We start from the raw sequence: 24239 nt of genomic DNA, 5'->3' as shown, positions 1-24239 counted from the left end.
ACAACTCCGAAGGCATTTAGTGCTCATTGCTGTGGAGAGGAGAAACCTTTGAAAGCCTCTGCTCTTTCCTGTGGAACATAAAGATTGCTCAAATGTCAATCCCTGCTCTGTCTCTCCAGGGTCCTTGGAAGCCTCTATGTGGGAGGTGAAGGCGCTCAAGCCTCGGTTTTTTGAAGCCTATAGTGTAGCACGAAAAGGGCCATCCAGCAGCTGAGTGTGGTCAGTCCGGAGTGTGGCCTCCTGGTTCACACCAAAGGGCAAAAGTGAGACTGACGGTTTTCCACCACCCCGTGATGCTATTTATAACAGGGCACCTGGACATCGCGATGCCCTGCTGACCCCTTGGGAGCAGGCTCCAGGAGAATTGTCTTCAGACACTTTCAAAACTTGGTCGGGCTCTGGGCACACACTCACACCCCGGGCCCCCTCCTCACCCCAGCGCGGGTTGCAGACCCGGACGCCCCCCCTCCCCCCCGCAGGAAGCTGCCTACCTGTCTGCGGCACCGCGGCGGGTCTCCTCGGAGGCGGGCGACAGCGTCCGGGGAACCCGCGCCTGGTCCTGGGCGTCGCCCCTGCCCTGGGCAACGCGGCACACCTGCACGGCCAACGGCGAGTCCTGGGCGGTCGCCCGGCCCGTGGCTCTCTGCCCATCTTGCAGGGACGTGGTCATGGTCGTCGGCCGGGGGTCTAGAGAGTCATCGGCCGTGCGGTCACAGCGGGGAAGGGCTGGGGGCGAGCCGCGGCGCGCGGGTGCAGGCAGCGAGCGCCCTGCAGGTGCGGTGGCAGGGCCGCCTTCTCCCTCGGCCGGGGCGGCTGGGACGCGGTGGGGCGGGGAGCGGGGGAGGGGCGGGGGCGGGGGCGGAGGAGGAGGGTGGGGACGCGGAGGGTGGGGACCGGGAGGAGCGGTGCTGGGGGCGGGGAGGATGGAGCGCCAGCCTGGCGGGCCCTGAGCGTGGCCCGGGCGCTCGGGGGCGCTGGCGTCACTCTCCCGCCGTTCAGGGACCTCGTTCTCTGGCTCCCGAGGCTCCAACGTCGTCTTCCCAGGTGGGCGACCAAGCGGGAGCAAGGCTGAATCCGGGAGTCCCGCGGGCCCGGTGACACCGTGGGCTAGGAGGACCGACTGCCAACCTGAGTGGGTCAGGGCAGAACTGATCTTAGACCCTTCTGCGCCTGTAGGGCCACCTGAGATCACCTACACTGTGGTTGGACCGTCAGCTTCGGGCAAGCCAGGGGATCCTAAAACTAGCTTTACTCCATTCTCCCCCTCCATCCCCTTCCTTTCCCTCCGCAAGAGATGGAGTGGAGTGAGGAGACAGGGTTGCTGTCTCAGAAAAAAAAAAAAAAAAAGCTCATTTGAACTGGTGAGAATTCTAAGTAAAACCTGAATGAACCTGAAGGTGTCTGGGATTATTAAAAGGCTTTGTTTTGGAGGGTTTCTTCTTCTTTTCCTTCTTCCTTTCTTTTATTATTATTATTTTTTTTTAATGAGAACATTTTCCTCATTCTGCCTTGTTCTCCATGAGTCTAATGCTTGTCTCATTTTATAATAAGGTTATTGGGGCTCCATGGTAACTGGTGCAGTCAAGACTCCAACCCACAAGCTTCCGTCTCAAAAACCCAGACAGTGAAATAGTAACCACACTGTGCTCATCCAAGATGCAGCCACCATACCCTGAAAACCAGACCTCTGCCCATGCTTTTCAGGAAGTGCCCCACATCCTGTGAGCTGTGGAGGATTTCCAGATACTTGACACTCTTTGTTCTTTGGCCAACTTAGGGATCATCTGGCCTGTTTCACTAAGTTAACCTCCACCACCTCTGCCCATGACAAAATAAACATTCCCCTTGAAAAGTGAGCAGGCCTTGTCCCCCTGCCTGGGCACCCACCCCACCTCAGGATGTCAGCACCAAACACTGAGGACAACCAGGGGTCACTAGCTTCATGGTTAAAGCCTGAGGACTCCAGGAACTGAGAACACCTGAGTCAAAAAAAAAAAAAAAAAAAAAAAAAGGAAAATATCCAACGTCTCCATTTTCCTGAAGTCAAAAACAGGTCATGATTGGCCATGGCTGTGTGGAAGCCGTGGTTTCCAAGAGGCCTTGGAAAATGCAATAGCAAATCCAGGAGAAAACAGTTGCTTTCCTGAGAAATAAAATTAATCATGATGGTCGTAGCTAAAACTTATCAACCACATATGACAGGCAGACTCCTTATTCACATCTGACCATCTTAACTATGGTCTGGACTATATGTGTGGGTTTTAAGTGCACTTAATGGCAATGCGCTGTTAAATACTGAAGCTGTTGCAGCAAAATCAAAATGAGGTGTGTGTTTGTAGATATCTTGAGCTAAAGAGGGAAAAAAATAAACTTCGCCATTATCATTATCTTAATTTTACTAAAAAGCTTTGCAGCTGTTTTAGAGAGCTTTGCAGCTCTCTAAAAATAATAAGAGGGTGTGAACATTGCCACAGCAGAATTAATCAATGACTAAAGTTTGTCCCCCTCCTAATACAAACACACACACACACACACACACACACACACAGTCTCTCTGGCTCTCCCTGTCTGTCTCTCTGTCTTTGTGTCTTTCTCTCTCCCCCCCCCCCTCTCTCTCTCTCTCTCTCTCTCTCTCTCTCTCTCCCCTTCTCTCTCAGCAATAGGGCACTCTATTTTTATCTACTGGAGCAAAGACTATGAAGAAACTGCATATATGTTTTAGCTCACTGGGAAGGTTGTCATCCAACAGTGAATCCTGTTCTAACTTCTCAGGATAATTCCCTGACCTGAAGGAAGAACCTTTGCTGATTCAAATGAGATTCCAAACGTTTCTTCCCTCTCCCAGTATCCTTATGAAAATCAAGGAAGGATTACTTTCAGACTCTGTGGTACCCCTGTAACCGCCATGGATAGAAATTGTAAGTCCTTTACAAGATATTACAAGTGCAAAATGATTCCATCTGTATAAAGGTCAAACCCTAACAACCTAACTGACCATGTTTTAGGATTACAAGGAGAAAGAGAAAAGGGAATAAATCTCTAAAGATGAGATTTTAAATACTTTATCTTGTATCAAATTAATTATCAACAACACCTGTGTATTCGTACCAACAATTATCCAAATACATTTGAAGAAAAATAAAGTTGTTTTCATTCCTAAGAAGTTTGCAAGGGATTATTCTAAACAAGGGACTATGTGTTATAAAAGGTATAGTGTGCTGCTGGAACTACACAGACAGACTTTCCTCCAAAAGGGAAGAAAGGGGCTGGGGGAGTTATAGATTGCTTTTCTCCCTATAACTGACAAAGGTTTCTGGGACAATATAGCAAATACATTGGTAACGAAGAGCAGGGTGGCTGGTCTGGTTGGATTTGGCCCTTTGGACTTGAGCCTGTCAAGTTGCAGAGTCAGCAGTGTGGCTAGTTCCTCCCCCACTGGGACCTTGTCTTTCCTTTTACAGTACCTGTCCAACCTCCTGCTTCCTGTACCTCTTGTCCCAAGAAAGCCCAGTCATCCTCCACCTGTCCCCTTCTGCTCATCTACCCTTGAAATGGGAAAGGACAATACAGTCCAATAAAAATCAGATAAAACAAACAAACAAAAAAAGAAACTACCAGCCCAGTGTTCCAAATGCCCCACCCCTTCTCCTATCAAAGTTTTCGTGGTGACCAGTCCTGAGTTTTTCTTTAACTATCTAACTATCCATCCCCAAACATGGTCATTTAGGTTGTTCGAGATTGACCTTTATACAGATGGAATCATTTTGCACTTGCTTCCATTCCAGCATTGTGGTTGTGGTGTTTTTCGATGTTATCATTGTAACAGAAGACTTGGACTTCTTTGCTATGAAAATAACACAAAGTACAACATTGTAGGCACCTATGGGAATACAGGTAGGTAACTAGACCCTCTGAGCTTTGACTCTAATTAACACAACTACAGAATTCGTGTTGTACCCCTGGTGTGCGTATACACACATACTGGAAGACATACACATACCAGTGGTATTTTGAAGTCACATTATGCGAGGGTCAGCTTTAGTCAATACTGTCGGCTTCCAAAATCATTGCAAGAGTGGCCATCACCATTATAAGCTTTTCTGACTCTTCACAGCCTTTGACATAGGTTGTATTATCAGAATTTGCATAACAAACATTCTCAAGAATCTTGTAGCAATACTGGGGAGTAGGGTTTGACTTTAACACACACATACCCCTGCGCAATGGCAAAGAGAAACTTTGGTGGTGGTGGTGTTCTTACATTGGTCAGGGGCAGAGCAGATGGCAGTTCTTTGTTCATCTAGCTTGATGCCTGGCTTGGTGGCCAAAGCTGTTTTATGCCTAGGACACATAAAAATCAAATCAGATCAAAACAAAAGCAGGCAATGCAGCATGGGAGGAGGAAGACAGACAGGGACCTGCAGAGCACAGACCTGCCCTCCAGCGCATGGCACGGGTGGGCTGTGGACCTTCAATTGCTGCCATGCCATGCAGGGCAAACAGAGCCACTAGGCCAGCATGCAGCAGGAACCACCACAATGCCTGAGTACACGAGGTGTTCAGATGGAAGAGGAAGAGAAGTGGAGCACCTTGAGCCTTAGAAAGGGAGATGCTCACACAGCTACCATGCATGCCCAGATCTAGAGCTCTGTATTGGCCCACCCCCAAACCTATATCGTCTGCAAACAGCTGGGAGAGGGGAAAAAGCCAGTCCTGTTGATTCAAAGGTCAGGATCTCCATGACACAGGGCAACAACAGGATAACCAAGAGGAGTCCCAGTGAGGATCCAATATTGATGGTATCATAGAAGCCAGAGATCTCAAACCAGACCAATGACTCATTGCAATGAACATGTGCAAATGAAGATGTGTGGACAGAGGGATAGACTGTGGGACACATGTGACATACTACAGCTTTTATGATGAGATGTTTTCTATGCTTTGTTTAGGGGGATTGTTCGTATAATTCTTATTTTGCAAAGGAGGTTGCAAGGATGAAGAGTGAATATGAGGAGACAGGGAGATAAGCAGAACTGGAGTGCATGATGTGAAACTCAAAAAAAATCAAAAAGAGGTTTGGGTTTTTTTAAGCATGCTTTTGAATGATAGATTGACATGTCTTGCACACAGTTGACCTAATTTAGTGGTTTACGTGAAAAAATAACCATTGAAGTTTACTTGAGTTTATTTTCCATTTGGACTCAATTCAAATCTCTTCCAATTTTTTATCATTGGTTATTGGTCTTTCTTTTTCACTTTTTTTTAACTTTTATTAATTACACTTTATTCACTTTGTATCCTCCCATAAACCCCTTCCTCCTCCTCACCTAATGCCACCTTTCCTCCCCCTTCTTCACGAATACCCCTCCCCAAGTCCACTGATAGGGGAGGTCCCCCTCTCCTTCCTTCTGATCTTAGTCTATCAGATCTCATTAGGAGTGGCTGCATTGTCATCTTCTGTAGCCTGGTAAGGCTGCTCCCCCCTCAGGGGGAGGTAATCAAAGAGCAGGCCAATCAGATTATGTCAGAGGCAGTCCCTCTTCCCATTACTATGGAACCCACTTCGACACTAAACTGCCATGGGCTACATCTGTGCAGGGGTTCTAGGTTATCTCCATGCATGGTACTTGGTTGGAGTATGAGTCTCTGGAAAGACTCCTGTGTTCAAATTTTCTGGTTCTGTTGCTCTCCTTGTGGAGTTCCTGTCCTCTCCAAATCTTACTATTTCCCACTTCTTATATAAGATTCCATGCACATTGCCCAACAGTTGGCCATAAGTCTCAGCATCTGCTTTGATAGTCTGCAGGGCAGAGCCTTTCAGAGGCCCTCTGTGGCAGGTTCCTAGGTTGTTTCCTGTTTTCTTCTTCTTCTGATGTCCATCCTCTTTGCCTTTTGGGATGGGAATTGAGCGTTTTAGTCAGGGTCCTCCTTCTTGATTAGTTTCTTTAGATGTACAGATTTTAGTAGGTTTATCCTATATTATATGTCTATATAAGTGAGTATATACCATGGGTGTCTTTCTGCTTCTGGGACAGCTCACTCAGGATGATCCTTTCCAGTTCCCATCATTTACCTGCAAATTTCATGATTTCCTTTTAAAAAATATTTTAATTAATTAATTAATTAATTTTATGTGTATGGGTGTTTTGTCTGCATATACTTGCAGCCTGTGTGTGCCTCATGATATCAGAGGTCATAAGAGGGCATATGTTCTTGTCTTCTTAAGAACAGCCAATGTTCTGGCCTACTGAGGCACTCTTTAGCCACAGTTATGTGTCTCTTTAAAAACTCAATTATACATCTCTTTGTATTTCAGTTTGCTAGCTCCTTGTTAGTTCCAGTTTTCAAAGCATCTTCTTCCGCTCAGGGCCTAACATTTTAGAGCAGTGGTTTTCAACCTTCCTAATGCTGTGACCCCTTAATACAGTTCATATTGTGGTGACCCAACCATAAACTTATTTCATCAGCACTTCATAACTGTAATTTTGCTACTGCTATGAATCATAACTTAAATATCTTCTATGCAGTATAACTGATACGCAACCCCTACAAAAAAAGTTGCTTCTTCCCCCAAAGGGGATTATGGCCCACAAGTTGACAACCATTGCTTTAGATCTTCCAGGAATGTCATGGTCAATACAGGTTTTAAAATATAACATAGCCAAATTATCTTATGTCATGATTACATTTTTAATTCCTGGATAGAAGGTTTACCCATGTGTTTCAGAAATCAATTATTTAGCTTTAGCATTTAATATGGCATTTTACTCAGGTTGATTTTTTGTTGTTGTTGTTGTTTTTCATTTTGTTTTAAAGATGAGATGATAGAGCAAGAGTTTTTATTTTTCTTTTGTTTAGTATACATAATACCACAACCACATTCAACTGAAAGGATAGTCTTCCGTTTCAAATTTCAATGCTATCTATCCACAGATCTAGTATTCTATTTGCTTAGTTATCATATTTGTCAATATCATATTGTCGTGATGCTAAGTTTCAAAAACAAATCTTAATATAGTTTAAGAAAACTTCTCACTCTGTTCTTTCTCAAAGATTGACTTCGTTTTAGATGAAATTGGCTCATAGAATTCTACACATTTGGGATTTTCATAGGACTGCATTTTGTCTTAGTTTGGCTTTTATTGCCGTGAAGAGACACTGTGACCATGGCAACTCTTATTTTTTTTAAAAAAGGGGTGGATTTAATTGGAGCTGACTTACAGTTCAAAGTTTTAGTCCGTTATTGTCATGATGGTAATCATGGCAGTGCAGGCAGTCATGGGGATGAAGGGGGAGCTGAGAGTTCTACATTTGGATTGGCCAACAGCAGAAAGAGACAATGAAAACGGGCCTGGATTGAGCATCTGAAACCTCAAAGCCTATTCCCCAGTGACACACTTCCCCCAACAAGGTCACATCTACTCCAGCAAGGACACACTTCCTAGTCGTGGCACTCTGTATGTGCCTATGAGGAGGACATTTTTAGTCAGACCACCACATATTTGATCCATATGTCAGTTTGTCTTTCTCTCTTTCTGTTTTGTTTTTGTTGTTTGTTTGTTTGTTTGTTTGTTTGTTCAAGACAGGGTTTCTCTGTGTAGCCTTGGTTGTCCTGGACTCACTTTGTAGATCATGCTGGCACTGAACTCACAGTGATCCCCCTGCCTCTGCCTCCCAGAGGGCTGGGATTACAGGTGTGCTCCACTGCATCAGGCTTAGAAATCATTTTTCGATAAACTCTATCTTAATAGGACTCCTGCTGCCGTGATAACTGCCATGACCAAAAGCAACTTGGTAAGGAAAGAAGATGGAGCAGGAGCTAAAGGCAGAAACTCAGAGGCAGGAACAGACCACACAGGACTGCTGCTTCCTGGCTTGCTCAGCCTGCTTTTTTGTATCACCCAGAATCACCTCTCCAATATCGGCCGTGTCCACACTGACATCATGAAAATGACCCACAGACTTGCCTAAAGGCAATCTGATGGAGGTAGTTTTTTTTTCAGTCGAGATTCTCTTTTTTTGATAACTCTAGCTTGTGTCAGGTGCACAAAAACTAATCAGGACAAGCCCCTACACTAAAACCATCTTGTCTTCCTATTTATTTATGTCTTTAATTTGTTCCAGTGATTTTTGTGGCTTTTGAGTAGACATGAATATTTATTGTTAAACATGTTAAGTCTCTCAACTTCGCTTGGAGCTCACTCTGTCAGGTGGGATCCCTCCCACCTCAGTCCCCTGAGGAGCTGGAATTACATGCCTGTGTAACAACACACAATGATAATATTATTCCACTATCTTCAATAACATGTTTTTTTAATTTAGTTTCTATTATTTTTACAGTTAGAAAAATAATTGACTTTGGTGTATTGATGTTTATCTACATAATCACCTTTTAGAGATGGATTCTAAACTTTTACCTATAAATGTTTAACGGGTTTCCCAGTTCAAAATCCTATCTGAATAACAACAGTTTTGTCTTTCCAATTTTCCCCAATATGTTTTACATCTTTTTTTTCTAGTCTTTCTAACACTGCCTGGGAATTTGACTAAATTGCTGAATGTCAATAGCAAAGATCACAATTGCATTCCTGATCGCAAATATATATTAAATATAATAGTTTCAAACATTTATCAAAGGTAAGCCTGATCAGGTAAAGGAAGAGGGTTTCCTCACTTTCCCTGCTAAGAATTTTTACAAAAACTCATCCTCTTAGCCCTCAACTCTTGTTTATTTTGAGAGCAATCTGTATCCTACTGTATTACTTGTAAGGTGGCCGTTTTTCTTGGGCCTTAGCAGTTTTACTGTAAGATGCCAAAAAAGGACCCCACTTTCTTCCTCCAGTCAGTTGGTCCTCTTGAATCTCTGATGTAATGTTCTCTGTCAGTTTACAAATTTTCCCATCCATTGTTTGTTTAAATAGCATGTCCTTCCCAAATTCTGTTTTTCCAATTAAACATTTTCCCATATACCTCCTTGTCTTATAGTCTGACTAATGTATCCCTCACTTTTTTTTCTTACTCTAGGTGTTTTTTTTTTTTCTAACACATCTTTCTTCAGCTAAGTCATATATGATTATAAGCTTCCTCAGTGGTGTGTGAATTGGCTTATTCTATTTTTAATTTTTAAAGAATTGCAGAAAAATCTCAAATGTGTCTCTTATCTTCCTGGAAATAATAATACTGTTTAGATTATGGAAGCAGAGACAGGAAGGCCATTGCAAACAGGATACCAGCCAGGTCTACACAGTGAGTACCAGGCCAGCCAGCTACAAAGTAATACCCTGTCTCATAAAAATGTATATTTTTCTGTTATCTGCTTATTATGGTAGATTGTGTTCATTTCAAGTTGTCTCAAACACTTAAGATCTATTTATTTGAACTCCTTGTCTGCCACGGATGCACAAGATAATTTAAAAAAATAATTAGAGACCTGGGATGGTGCTATCTTCCCTTAGAAAAGATTGCATTTGCTTTGCCAGGCTTGGGAAACACCGGGACTCTACAGTTTCTTCACAATTTAAGAAAACTAAACTGTTGGTCTTCTACAGATTTATTTACTTGTTATGATCAACAGGCCCAGGTTTGACTTTAACGGCATATTGTCTACTGGGGATCCCATCAATTATTTTCTGTTAAGTAGTCCCTCCCACAATAAGTAATCTTATTAAAGAGTCAGCTTGTAGAAGCAATAATTGACAGGGAAAGCTACCCACACTTTTTAGAAAGGTGTTCAGCCCTCTCATAGCATAGCCTTCAGTTGGACATTCTGATTATAGAATTTGTGGCATGGTTATGAATTTGTATACCGCCTCAATTAGGCTCCCAAATTCTTTTCCACAAAAAGAATATTCCAGCATGTTTGACATTTTCCTGCTTGAACAGCTCTTGTATTGTGAGAATAGGAAATCTGAGGATCAAAAACCGTCAGTTTGGCACTTTTCATGAAAAGAGAACCACAGGGGACTCCAGGGAGTGAGCTTTGTGTGACACAAGTTTTCATGAGTGTATCTCAGCCCATGTGTGCATGCCTGTCTTCATCAGATGGAAACCACACACGCTCTTAGACCTCTACACTCCAAATGACTATCAGCGATCATAGCAGCCACTTTGAATTGGAAATGCAAAATGAACTATTTAAGTTTAACTTTTATTGTTTTCAGTGGCTAATTCTAATTCCCTCATCACTGATTTAAAAAAAAATCACAAATTTGTTGTCTTTTATTTTACTAGCAATGCCAGTAAACCCAAACTTTATTATTTCATATCACCTCAGGAGGCAGAGGCAGGCAGAACTTTTGTGAGTTCGAGGCCAGTCTGGTCTACAAATCAAATCAAAGACAGCCAGAGGTATTACACAGAGAAACTCTGTGTCTCTCTCTTTCTCTGTCTCTGTCTCTGTCTCTCTCCCTGTCTCTCTGTCTCTGTCTCTCTCCCTGTCTCTCTGTCTCTGTCTCTCTCCCTGTCTCTCTGTCTCTGTCTCTGTCTCTCTGTCTCTCTCTTTCTCTCTCTCTCTCTCTCTCTCTCTCTCTATATATATATATATATATATATATATATATATATATATATATATATGCCACAAGGGCGCAACTGGCTCTGAGCACAGGTTTTCCTGAGGACACCATCCACATATGGTTCCAGAACAGAAAGGCCAGGCAGAAAGGCCACCCTGGAGGCAGCACAGCTAAAGGTGAAGATCTGCCCACCTCTCCTGGTGCAGAAAGGGCCCCTGGAGCATCGTGTGGCATTGAGCAGGAGGCTTCCAGGGATAGCTTGTTGACAGCGGGTTCTGCAGGAGGCGTGTGTGTATGTGTGTGTGTATAATAGCATATGGCTCCTGGTTAGACCACTTTGGAGGGTCAATTTTTCATCCAGTTTTATGTCCAGCATAGCCAAAGAAATTGTTACACTGGCTTTATAAATCAGTCACAAAGGAGCCATAGGCAATGGTTAGACCCGTCAACCCAGTCAATTTTAGGTTAATTTTCTGAGTTCTGGAAATAGACTGGGCTTACATGTCAACTTGAAGATCATCAGCCAAGAAAAGCAAGGGCTATCATTATCTTGTTCCTTACTCTCTATTTTAAAATGCTTGGCTCACACATGGTATTAGATATATGTAGACGCCTAAACGTTCTATTTTCTTGGACATGTATACAACTCTACTGGCTATCTACCAGAGACCTCAGTCACATTACAGAGTTCCTTTTGAACTGTTTGGCAATCCAGATCATTTCAAACCAAAATCTTATTATAGACAGTAATGAATTTTAACTTTAATATGTAAGCTATAACCTCTAGGGTAAATGGGGAACTGATTGACAGATTTTTATCATCTTTCCAAACATTAGAGAGAAGAGTCAGTAGCCTCTCTACATAACCATAACCAAATAGAAGTTCCAAAGGAACATTTGAAATACAGCGTGAGCCAACCACTAGAGTGAGGAGGCAAGCCTATTTAGTCCTCAATGGGAAGCAAAGAGACTAGAGGACGATCGTTGAAAATAGCATTCGTGGCTGCAGTGAGAGTGGGGCTGGAGCACAGAGGGAGTGTAAGGATTTTAAGACACTCCATGTGTCCAGACAAAGTAGGTAGAGAGCTGGGGAGCATCCGCAGAACAAGATGAGTTGAATTAGGATGAAGGAAGTTTGAGTGTTGGCTTTTGCATACATAAACTTTACATCATTAGGGAATACCCAGATGTCTGAGCTGGAAGTAGCTGGATTTGTCACATGAGACTGTGTAGTGTGAAGGCCCAGCTAACATTACTTATTTAGGATCCTTTTGCAGAGAGGCCATATTTGCAAGAATAAAGCAGAGGAAACTACCAGACACAAAAGTCTGAAAAGTAAAGACTTGAGCAAACCCTAGGGAGGAGGGTTTGTGGTCAGGAGAAGAAGAGGCCTCAGAGTATACAGAGAAGCTGTAGTCAGAAATCTAGGTAGTTATTACTTCCCTCAGGGGGGTTATTTCTGCTAGCGTCAAGACTGAGTGCTACTTTCTCAGTTAATGATAGAAGATGAAGAAAATAGCTAGAAGGAGGGACGTTGGTAAATATGGATTAGACCAAGGCAATTCAATGGACTGGGTTGAAATTATTTTTTGTTGCCATTGGCTCTCAGACTTCCTTTTTACAATATTACTTCAAACTTAATTTATTTTTCCAGTGTCCTCATCTTGAATAAATCTGGGTTGGCAAAATCTAGACAAATATTCCCAGTTTGAATAAATTGTTACTATATAACATTTAGGAAAAATCTAAGCTATGTTTCAGGCTAACTTATTAAAAACTGAAGTTATAATGGATTTTAAATTAAAAATAATTAACTTCACATATTCATTTCAGCTATTACCACATCATTTATTTTCCTGATGATCCTTAACTTAGGCGTTTTCAACACTAAGATGGCATGGCACTAAGTGGAAACCATACATGAAAGTTTGAACTTTACTTTCCCCTGGTTGAGAGTAGGTTCACTTTACATCTCTTGTCTTAGTTAGCTTCAGGAAGCAAGGAATCCCAAGAGGAAATTATATAGTATGTCCACTGTCGAGTACTTAGTTGATATCATGTTCAAAATGTAATGTGCACTAAACTCATGTCTGACTTAAGGTATTTCCACCTTTCAAGGAGTTTATTAGGATACAATCCTACAGTGAGGGATGAGCATCTGTCTGTAGAGTTATACTTATTTCCATAAAGAGGTCTATAGTGCTGTGACAGTTTTATTTTTCAATCTAAAAGTCCATATTTTCTCCTTTTTAAGAAAATAAATTTCAACAGTATCTAAAATCTTAAAAGTGATGTATGTCCTAGCTACTGTCCCCACTGTGCTATAACCATTAGCTATGGCATCATACCACAAAAGATTTATAGAGCTTCTGAAAGGCTCCCCCAAACCTTCCTCCTGGCTAGTACACCATGGCAGAGAAGCCATATGTGAGGATGGTGACTGCTTCTGAGAAATGGCTAGTAAACCACAGCAAGTGTTCTTCAAATAACTCTCCAAAGAAACAAACCCGTCCTGTTTGAAAGGTGCTGGACCTTTCAGAACCGACTGTGGACCTGAGCCGACTGAGTAGGAAAGGCAGAAAAGAGAGAATGTGCACCGACTACCAGAATTAGCAGAGCAAGTGGAGGACGGTTCAGTCTCCAGTAAAACCAATGTGAAGATTAGTGATTATCCAGCCTGACGCCACGCCATCCTCTTTTGTCTCTTTCCTCCTTTTTACCTCTGTTGCCATGCTCTCGAGTCTCTTACTGTTCCTCAGACACACACATACAAATCCCACATTACAATACAGACCTGTGCTGAGATGGTTTTTCTGTGTTAGACAGAGCAAAGCTTTCTCCCTGGCACCACATTGGTTTCTTCTCTGCTTACATCCCTGGGAGCCTTTGGTCAATGACTCTTCCATGCCACTGTGGTCACTGCCATTTTATTTTCTTTTTAGCCATCTCAATTGCTTCAGGTTACTCATTGCTTATTGTTTTTTCTTATTCAGTGTTTTATCCTCATTCAGTTGCAGAAGACCAGTCTACTTGATTCTCCTAGCACTTAGCACAGTGTCTAGCTCTCAAGAAATGTGAATCAAATGAATGGTGAACTTAACTGGATGCATCCCTCTTGATCTTTCCCTCCCCTGCCTCCCTTTAGCTCTTACCCAAGGCTCTTACTCTTCTCCACAACATTTCCTTGCAAGAATTCTAAATCTAAAGTAATGGATATTTCAGAAAATAAATAATAAATAAATAAAAAATCTTCCTTTACCATAGACTGATTTTTATTTCAGTTGCCAGCTCTTGCACTAAAACTGCACATTCTCTTACCCTGATCACAATTATGCATAAAGCTATAAACCAATCAGCCATCAATTGTTTATTTACTAGAGTACTGTGCCCCAGCGTGTCACTCAGCTGTCACGAGTACCTGAGAAAAGTCAAAACACAGGAAAGATTCATTTTGGCTCACAGCTTTGACAGTTTCAGTTGATGGTCAGCTGAAGCTTATGACACAGGTGCTGGCTCCAAAAGTGGGAAGCGAACTGTCCCCCTCATAACTTGGAATTAAAGATGGACAAGAAGATATAGGATACATGGTTCTCTTCAAGAGTACACACCACACTCAATAATCTAAGATTACCCAGTGGCCCTCACCTCTTATGGGCTCCCCTACCACCCAGGACCACCATAAGACAACAATCAAGCACACAGATCATGGAGGAGCATTCAAAATACAGACTGTCACTAGAACTTTAGAGATATGGAGGTGAAGCTCAAAGACATCATTTTTTTTGTTTTGTTTTGTTTTTTGGAGTTCTTATAGTTCAGCTAAGGAATTAAAAATATAAAAACCAGAGAAGAATGTAAAACTTCACCTCCATATCTGCAAAGTTCCATGAAACAACAACCATGAGGCAGAGATGCAGGCGGAATGATGTGGGTTTTTTGAAACCTCAAAACTGGCCCCCAGTGACACCTCATTCAACAAGGTCATAGCTCCTAATCCTTCCCAAACAGTCCCACCTGCTAGGTACCAAGCATCCAAATATATGAGCCTATGGGACCATTCATTCAAACCACCAGGCTACTAGAGACACATCTAAAATTCAGTCTGCTAAGAAAGAAAAGCACTTCAGGCCAATGTAATAGGTTCAAGAAGGACAATTGTAGCTTTCCTGTTGATCTTGAGGAGGCTGGATTAAAAGAGAGTATGTGCTGAAAGAAAGTAGAAGTAAGGTTGCCCATCAAAATTAAACATATGAGACCCTGAAACATTGTTGTTTGAGCAGAAGCATTGAAATTATTTGTACAGTCATCTTTTCCTCCCAAAAAGATCGCCCCTATTTGTAGAGGAAATAAAGACTTCTCTTGTTGATTGATGCCTTCCAGAGTGCCTTCTATTTGTAGTAATGACCATCACAACCCTCTGAAGGTATGTTCAGATTAACTCTAAAACCTCAAGCTGAAATTTTTAATATTTTGTGTGTTTGTGTGTTTTTAAATAATGTCCTTCTGCTAGTTTTGACTTAAATAATTTTGTTTTGAGACTTGAGAAAAACTATCCTTCCTAAGTGCCTTTCTGACCATGAATGGATCTTTGTGCTAGCTCATCTTGAGACGCTTACTTTCTCAGCTATCTGCTGCAGCTTTTGGGTTGTCTCGGGGTTTGCAATAAACGTTTATTTTATGGAATCTGGCAATACATGATTTAATTTTATATTTTTGCCGTAAAGATTTTTTCTCTCTCTTTATCTTTCTGAATGTCAAAAGAAAGAAGAAAACATTTTAAAGTATGCATTCTAGAGCAATTAACATAGACTAAGTGCTGCCAGAGACTTACGCTCCGGCCTCCATGAATTAATGCAACAATGCTATCTTTCCATCATGGCATGTCAGAAGTCCTGTTCCACATGTTTTCCAGGCTCCCAGCTGATAGAGTGCCACCACTTACAAGTCAAGCATCAAGAACATAGGGTCTCCTGGGCCTATATTAAGTAAGAATGAAAATCACACTCTGCCTATTGTGTGCTTTCACACACTTGGCAGATCTGGTCTCAGAACTCCGCATAACTTTGGTATCTAGGAAATGTAGCCTTCCGTGCATACAGAGTGGGAAGCAGAGCCAAATACTAGCAGACACTGCTGAGTTCCACTATTACCTGAAATCAAGGCAATATGCTTCATATGTTTTCTGTAAATACCCACGACGATTTTAGGAAGCTATATTATTAAAAGAATAAAAGAGGAATTTGCATAGGAAGAATACCATGCGAAGGCTGAGCTGGAGATTAAACGATGAATTAGCAAGCAATATGTTGAATACCAAAGACTGATTGTTGGCACCATAATAAGCCAGGAGAGAGGCATGAAAGTCTCTCCTTCAGTGCCAATGAACAAGTCACTGTGGTCCTTTCTTGTAACCCAAGCACTTAAAAAGCAGAGGCAGGAAGACTGAGATTTTTTGAGGCCAACCACCTTTACATAGTGGATTCCAAGTCCACTTGAACTGCACAGCAAGACTTTCTCTCTCTTTATGTCTCTCTCACACATACACATACTCACAAAAGAGAGACAAGAAAAAGAATAATAAATCAGTATGTTCAGAATTTGCAGATCAAAAGGAAGGATGGAGAGGATGGAGATGGGGAGGAAGAGCAGTGGATGTGGCAGGATGAGAATTTGTTAACAGACAGATATCCTTGAGTCCTCACCTCAGTTCTCAGTTCTGGCACACACCAGTCGTGAAACAAATTAAGTGACAGTTCAGTCCTTCCGTGACAGGTTTTCTCAGCCCTCTTGTTAGCGAGTAGTCTGTGCTATTGTTCCTCCTGGATGTTCTTGGACAAGAACTACTCTTAAAGTATTTTCTTGAGGATATGCATTGTTATTCCTAATTTTACCTATTGTGCTTCATCCCACCATTAGCTTCTAGTAATGTGAACTGAAAGAATAATTTTCCAGGCATCTTTTGGGATTACAGATCAAGAGACACTGACGTTAATAATGACACCAAAGTGACTTGCGTAATTATGGGGGGGGGGGGAAGGCATAGCTACAACAAATACTTTTACAAAATCTTAGGGTTATTTAGTCTAGAAGATTATTGAATCATAGATAACTTCTTTAACTCTGGTATTAATTTCATAGAGCTAACTGGAAAAAAAAAGGACTATAAATAGAGGAGCTTCAACCCAAAATGTATTCTCCCGCAAATCTAGTGACTACCTGAGTTCCAGCTGTCGACAATTTGGTTCCACTGTGCGATCTGTTTCAAGCCTCTGCTCTTTGTCCAGAGGTACTAATGATCCTTGACATTCTGTGTTTTGGCTTTATGACACATCACTCCAATCTTGGTCTCAGCCTTCAAGATGCTCCTGCTATTTGTACTTCTCTTCTCCTCTATTACTGATGCCAAACAAGATGGTTTATGGCCCACTCCAATGATGCCATTTTAAGTTGACTATATCAGCAAAGACCAAAGATCAAAATAAGGTCTCTTCACAAGGACTGAGAGTTGGGTCTTCAGTTTACATTGAAGATGGGCAACTTAACCCAGAAACACCCTGATCTGTAATTTTAAAAAGTGTTGATAATGTTAGATTTAAATTTTTTAAATTCAGATTTTGACTTGTCTTAAAAATCGCATTTTCTCTCCTCCTCCTCAGAGTAAGCTGGTGGATTAGAAATTGTTTTCATAATGAGCTAAATGAGAAGAGGCAGGATAATAAAAAGTGGACTCAATTGTCAATACCTCAAACAAAAACAAAATATGATAACAATAGAAAATAATGCCTTTGTTGATTAGCTAGATCTAATAATTTTACAATCGATATATACTACAAATGCAATACTGTAGATAATAAAAATTACAAAGTTTTTATTCATTAAAATTTTTAATTTATTACTTTTAAAAAATAATTATTGATAAATAGCAATATGCTCTATTGTAAAAGGACACAGTCATTGTCCTTTTATAGGTACCATATATTAATTTTATCTTTTTCTGTCTTGCTTTGTATCTAGTAGATTTTATTTGTAGTGACTTGCGTTGATTCTTTGTTATTGTTCATCTGCATCTTCTGAAGATGACTTCACTGTCATCTTTAGAGTTACATAAAATACCCACAGTGAGAAAAATGTATATTAATAATAATGTTAGTTGTGTGTGAGGCTTATCCTTATACCACTCTATGTTGTGTTATACATGTCACAAAATACATCCTTTGTAATCTGTATCCACTAAGATAATTTTATAGTTTTTTTTAATATATTCTATACTTGTATTTGTATAGAGCCAGTACAACATTACAGGATTCTGCATTGGTCTGTATAGGTTTAATATGGCTTTAGTTTTCTATATAACATCCTTTTATTTCAAATTGAAAACTTGCTTTAGTAAATTTTATAAGGCAGTTCTAGAGACAAGTATCATCAGCCTTTGTCTACTTTTAAAGGTCACTATTTCCAAGTTATTTTTAAGACGTGTTAAATAATATTCTTATTTAACACTTCTTTTCTCCAAGCATTTTGAGAATGTTATGCCATTTGGTTGGCCTGTAATGTTTGCTGATGAATCTCCTTTTATTCTTATGAGACCTGTGTCAAGGCTCTAGGAAATTTTTCTTGCTATTTCCAAAATTATCCCTTTCATTGTCTTTGATTTTTTTTTTTTACTTCTTGTCTATATTGTGGCTGGTTGGATTCATCAAAAGTATTCCTGAATGTCTTTGCTCATATTTGGGGAGTTTTAGCCATTACCTTGTAAAATGAGCTCTTTCTCTCTTTCTGTCTCTCTTCTCATTCTGGAACTCCAATATCTTTCTTTTTGATTTGGTGACTCCTCACAAATTCTTAAATCACTTAGGTTTTCATCACATCTCTTATCTCTTTGGTATTGTTACTCCTCTTGGTAATTTCAAATGCCATTTTACTAAGTTTCTTGATTATTTTCATTTGATGACTTCTGAAGTGAAAAATTAAGTTTATTTTGTTATTTGGCTGTGAAACTACTGTAGGGTTTTGCCATTGCCTTGTTTCTGACTCTAAACCTCCACTTTCAGTGTTATTTCTTTGTTTTTTCTTCCTTTGTGGCCCATTGTGCTTCTTTAAAACAAATACATTTTGTTAATTAAAAATTCAAGGATTTCTGTTTCTTTACAATGGGTCTTGGAAGATTTGTTTTAATTCTTTGAATTTGATCATCTTTTCTTTTCTCTTTATGTGTCTTATTTTTTCTGTTGTTGTTGATGATGATGACTTTTGCATTTAAAACACAAACATTTCTTCAATTCTTTATATATAGGCATTATTCAAGAGAAAGACTTCATCATTCAGTGTGGGTGAAATTCTCATAGGTTCATAATTCTTGCACTGATTTGTTTCTCTTGACTCTTGCATTTATCTGTTTCCAGTGAAAAAGACTTGCCAATTTTTTTTTTCATAATTTCCTGTTCCCACTAGTGTCTTGTGTTCTGCTTGAGCACTGCAGGGTCTCCGGCACGGCCATGGTTTGCTGACATCTCTTTTGTTGTTGAATTCCCCATGTATGAAAAATGTATGGGTCTCATGTCATTAGCCATGTTAGTAAAAACTGAAACAGTTTCTCTGTCTTTCCCAAATTTGGAACATTGGATATATCATTGTTTTTTCTCTGCAAGGTCGATGGCAAATACCAGACCTTCCTTCCAAATCCTAAGTCTATCAACTTAGAGGAGGAGCTAGATGGATGACAACAAATAGCTTTTGTTTTCTTTTTTTCTTTACTTATTTTATTAGTTTATATTAGTTGTACTGAGTATGGAGTCATTATGACATGTCCATAGATGCATATGATATATTTTGGCCACATTCACCCCTCTATTATCTTTTCTTAGTCTCTATTTCTTTGAAAAGTATTGTTAATTTATTATTTGAAAATTTATATATTTATACATCAAAATCCCCCCCAAGTTCTCCTTACTTTATCTTCCTCCCAACTTTAAGTCCTCTTTTCTATTGAAAAGAAAATGGCTTCTCTTCTCCCTGCCCATTTAGTTGTCCTTGACTGTGTGGACATTGTGCTTGCTGAGGCACTTCAGCTTCCTAGTTTATTTCTGGCGTCATCATAAAGGATTTGAGGACTGTGCTGTTTCAAAGCCAATGTTTTCTGTGGGAGAGCAGGGTTAGTGGCTTCCTGTTGTGACATCATCCTGGCATCACTTCTAATACTATTAAAAGTAACAAGAGACCAGTTTAAAGAGCACACAAAGAGAATTATAAACAAGGCAGGAAATTTATTGAAGGCATTCATAAAATGAGGGTAAAACGTTAACTATTTCTCAAAGTTGTTTTTCCTTTGATACTAAAATAGAAACCTAGTAATATATTCACCATTCAAAGATAATGAACTTTAGAACAGAGAAGCAATACCAGGTTTCTAGATCATGTGTTAGCCAGTTTTCTGTCACTCTACCAAGACCACCTGAGATTGTTAGTTTATGGAGTGAAAAGGGAGTTTTGGAGGGCAGGACTCACAATTTGGAAGCTCAAATCCATGCTTACTTGGCCTGGGTGTTTGAGCCTAGGGCAGTGCCGCACACAATGAGTGGGTGGCAGAGTAAACCTGCTCAACCCTACTTGGTCTAATCCCATCTCTTGAGTCTGCTTTGAGGAGTGGGAAGAAGTTATGTTCATCCCACTTTGCTCACACAAAGCGCTCACCTCTACTTCGTGGAAGATTCAATGGACATGGACATGAGCCCTCTGAGGTCTCAGAACTATCTTTTCGATTCTGAACTTAAGGCTGACAAAAACTTTCACTTTAAGGTAGCTAATGATGAAAATAAGCACCAGTTATCATCCGGAATGGTCAGTTGAAGGACAGGGGCAAATGGTGAATTACACGTCCTTTAGTCTGAAGGAATGAAGTTTGAAGACAGCCCAACTGTCCAATTAAAATAACACTGGCAATAGTGAAAATCTGTGTGATCAATGGTTTCCCTTGGGGCCTTTGAAATGACAACATATGATCTTCAGGTTGAAGTGTCATTCAGGGCTTGTGTATATTAGTGGACAGCACCTAGAGGCTGTGAGGGAAAATGATTAGGCAGAAGATGAAGATTAAGAGGATACAGAACTCTTAAGAATGTAGGAAAGGAATCTGCTCTTGAAAGAGGTAAGAGGTTGCCACAGAAAAAATAAAACTTGATGAAGGCGACACAACAATGACAAATATTAAAGAGGAGGAGGAAATTTTAATGAGGAGGAAATGAAAGAAGAAATCTGTATGAGAGAATCTACGGGGAAAAGAAGGTACAAAAGTCAAGCAAGTACGGAAAAGACTTTAATCCATTAATAGTAAGATCAAAGAATCTGTCAAAACAAAACAAAAACAAAAAGCAGGGAAAAAACCCAGAAACAACATAGGAGCTAAGTTCTATAGAAGACATTAAGGCAAAAATGCAAGCAAGTATAGAAAAAATGTGGTTCCCTTCCCAACGTGGAAGCCAAGTTCATTAATCCTGTGGAAAATTGCTTCCTGATGACTGGCCAGGAAGCTACTTAAGATCTTATGCAGTGGAAGAATTTTCTTTGAGAAAATAGTTTCAAAGCAGATGCTGCTACTCATAGCCAAACTTTGGGCAGAATGCAGGGAATCTTATGAAAGAAGAGAGAAATAGAAAGACCTAGAAGGGACAGGAGCACCACAAGGAGAGCAACAGAACTAAAAAATCTGGGCACAGGGGTCTTTTCTGAGACTGATACTCTAACCAAAGGATGATGCATGGAGATAACCTAGAACCCCTGCTCAGATGTAGCCCATGCAGCTCAGTAGCCAAGTGGGTTCCCTAGTAATGGGAACCAGGGACTCTCTCTGACATGAACTCAGTAGCTGGCTCTTTGATCACCTCCCCTTGAGGGAGCAGCCTTACCAGGCCACAGAGAAGGACAATGCAGCCAGTCTGATGAGACCTGATAGGCTAGGGTCAGATGGAAGGGGAGGAGGACCTCCCCTATCAGTGGACTTGGAGAGGGGCATTGTAGGAGATGAGGGAAGATTGGAAGAGAATAAGGGAGGGGGCTACAACTGGGATGCAAAGTGAATAAACTGTAATTTATAAAAATAAATAAATAAATTTTTAAAAAAGAAAAATGTCTTAAACAGTTTGAAATATTCCCTTTTACTTCACTGCTGAAACATCTGATATCTGGCTGTCCTTTCTGTACCACAACATGAGGAGTTTCCATACTGCGTTTGGAAAACGTTATCAGGATTCAAATGCTAAAGTTGTGTCATCTAGAAGCCTGTCTGGCAAGGATGAAAATATACCCTTTATTTGGTTTTAAATACATATGGAATGTTACGATAGGTCACAGTAACAGCAGTGGTCAGATATGAGAAGTTGGATGCAAAACACACAGGTGAGATAAACTCAGTATGTTGTTTGAGTAAAACAAAACCAAACCTGCTCACTTAGAATCAAAAGAAAAGGGAGGAAGACCCGTGATTCCAGGATTCCTTGGAGGACCTGTCCTCAGTGATCTACACCTCCTAATGGTCAGCACTTTCTCAAGATTCTAACACTCTGTGCTCTCATTATTCTCAGTACCAGGACCTTAACAAAAGTACACTTAGGGAACGTTTCACTCCCAAACCTAGAATAGACTTTGAAGGGTTATGAAGCCCTCTTCATCACAGAGCTTTAACATAGCTTGATTTTAAGATGATTAAGGTAGTCCTTAATAATCTACTATTTGAACTCCAGCTTTTTTTAGAAATTGCTCTCGTTGCTGCATGACTCTCCCGGTGTGTGACCACTTTCCCACATCTATCCTATGTCCATTCACACTTGTGTATTCTATATGGGATAGACATTTTTAACTTCCTTTTCATCTTCTATTACTTGTTTTTTCAAACCCGTCTCTTTTCCTCTATAAAGCCTTATTGGTTGAGTTACTGTCTTTTCTTCCGTGTTCCATCTATGCCTCAATTCTCTGATCCTCCATAACAGAATCACAATAATAACAGCTTGGAAAAGTTGTGAGAAACTCAGAAGCAGTGGCACAGAATTCCGGCCCTACTCCTCACCTATTAAGTCACAACCTGCACTTTGCAGAGAGTCCCAGCTAGTTCCTAAGCACATAAAATTTTGAGTAAACTGGTGATTACTAACATCCAGGGTTTGGAGATGTACCTTTTAGAATCAGTTCTGGGTTCCTCTTCTTTTTTTTAATATTTTTTGTATTATTATTAATTACACTTTATTCATTTTGTACCCCCCATAAGCCCCTCTCTCCTCCCTTCCCGATTCCACCCTTCCTCCCCTTTCTGCACGCATGCCCCTCCCCAAGTCCACTGATAGGGGAGGTCTTCCTCTCCTTCTTTCTGATCTTAGACTATCAGTTCTCATCAGATGACAATGGGTTCCTCTTCTTGAGACCCACTTCTTTCTGATTATTCTCAACATAACATCAGTTTATACCAAATATTGATGTAGCTTAAGTCAATGAAAGAGAGAAGGGGGCTGAGTTGTTCAGTGGTCCCTCAGTAGGACTGACAAAACTGGCTCCAGAGAGCTCCACTCTCATGAGTTTTTTCAGCACTATGCTTCTTAGAAAATGCCTTTCCTTTCCATTTCTGGCCCTCCGAAATACTGATTGATCCAGTGACAAGAGTAGTTTAAGAAAAGAAAAAAAAAAAAAGACTCTAGAACGTTTAGTTTTCTCTTGACACTTGGTTAAATGTCTTTTGATTATGTCATTTGGTCTCTGACAAATAAACAAATGAGACACAGTCATTGAACTTATGTTCTCATGATTAAAATCTTAAGGATTATCTGCCTTGGAGAATGAAAATATATTTGTATTTTACAGTATGTTTCAATCTAGGTTCCCATGTTACAGACTAATAAGCAAGATCAATTTCATTTCAAAGTAAAATAAGAATAGAGACAATAACTGTAAAAGGAGAAAAAGGTAAAAAGATAATTATATTTCTCTCTGCATTCCTTCTCCTACCTTGCTCCCTTTCTTCAACTAGTTCTGCTGTCTGTTCTATTTCCTCTTCTAAATGAGATTTAAGCATCCTTCCTTGGGTCCTACTTGTTACTTATTTTCTCTGGATCTGTGAATTTTAGTTTGTCTATCTTGTACTATTTGGCTAACATCCGCTTATAAATGAGTACATACCATTTGTGTCTTTCTGGGTATGGATGACTTCACTCAGGATGATCCTTTCTAGTTCCATCGATTTGTGATCAGACCTGGAGATAATAGGGTTAGGAGGACAGAAGGCTTCCAAAGAGAAGAAAAACTATGGGTGGGGACATCTCTGTGACAAACTAGAGACCTAAGACAGCTTAGGCTTCTGGGAAGATACGGGGTGACTCTAGTAGCAAGGGTCATGGAGACTGAAGAGAACACCCTCTAACTAGACAAGACTTTTGATAGAAGGAGGGGAACACCAGCTCACCAACAAAAACTTTGACCCAAAATTTACCCTGCCTATAAGATGTGCAGGGATAAAGATAGAGCAGAGATTGAGGAAATGTCTGACCATTGCCTGGCCCAACTTGAAACTCACTCCATGGGAGACAGCCAACCCCTGACACTATCAATGATACTGTGCTATGCTTGCAGACAGGAGCCTAACAAAGCTGTCCTCTGAGAGGCTCAAGTCAGCAGCGGATCAAAATACATGCTGAGACTCACAGCCAAATATTGGGCAAAGTATTGGCATCTTGTGGAAAATTGGGG

General features: G+C 40.6%; 1 protein-coding gene, 1 non-coding gene and 1 pseudogene across 2 annotated transcripts in view; 2 read left to right on the top strand and 1 right to left on the bottom strand.

Moving 5' to 3' along the window:
* The window catches only part of Grb14 (growth factor receptor bound protein 14), a 114051-nt gene extending 113244 nt beyond the window's left edge, over nucleotides 1-807 (bottom strand). The window contains exon 1 of the mRNA XM_055599895.1: nucleotides 492-807. Within this exon, the coding sequence (XP_055455870.1) occupies nucleotides 492-670 (179 nt within the window). The 5' untranslated portion in view covers nucleotides 671-807. The remainder of the gene's footprint in view (nucleotides 1-491) is intronic.
* LOC129671074 (nucleophosmin-like) lies at nucleotides 669-20684 on the top strand (annotated as a pseudogene).
* On the top strand, nucleotides 4212-4354 carry LOC129671837 (small nucleolar RNA SNORA48). Its single transcript, XR_008719425.1, has one exon. It is a non-coding gene; the product is annotated as a small nucleolar RNA SNORA48 (small nucleolar RNA).
* Nucleotides 20685-24239: the final 3555 nt, after the last annotated feature.

The sequence above is a fragment of the Psammomys obesus genome, unplaced genomic scaffold (assembly GCF_907164565.1).
Source record: "Psammomys obesus unplaced genomic scaffold, mPsaObe1.curated_primary_1811, whole genome shotgun sequence".
NCBI classification, from domain to species: domain Eukaryota; kingdom Metazoa; phylum Chordata; class Mammalia; order Rodentia; family Muridae; genus Psammomys; species Psammomys obesus.
Note: the sequence above shows the minus strand (reverse complement) of the source record. Positions and strands in the feature narration are given on the sequence as shown.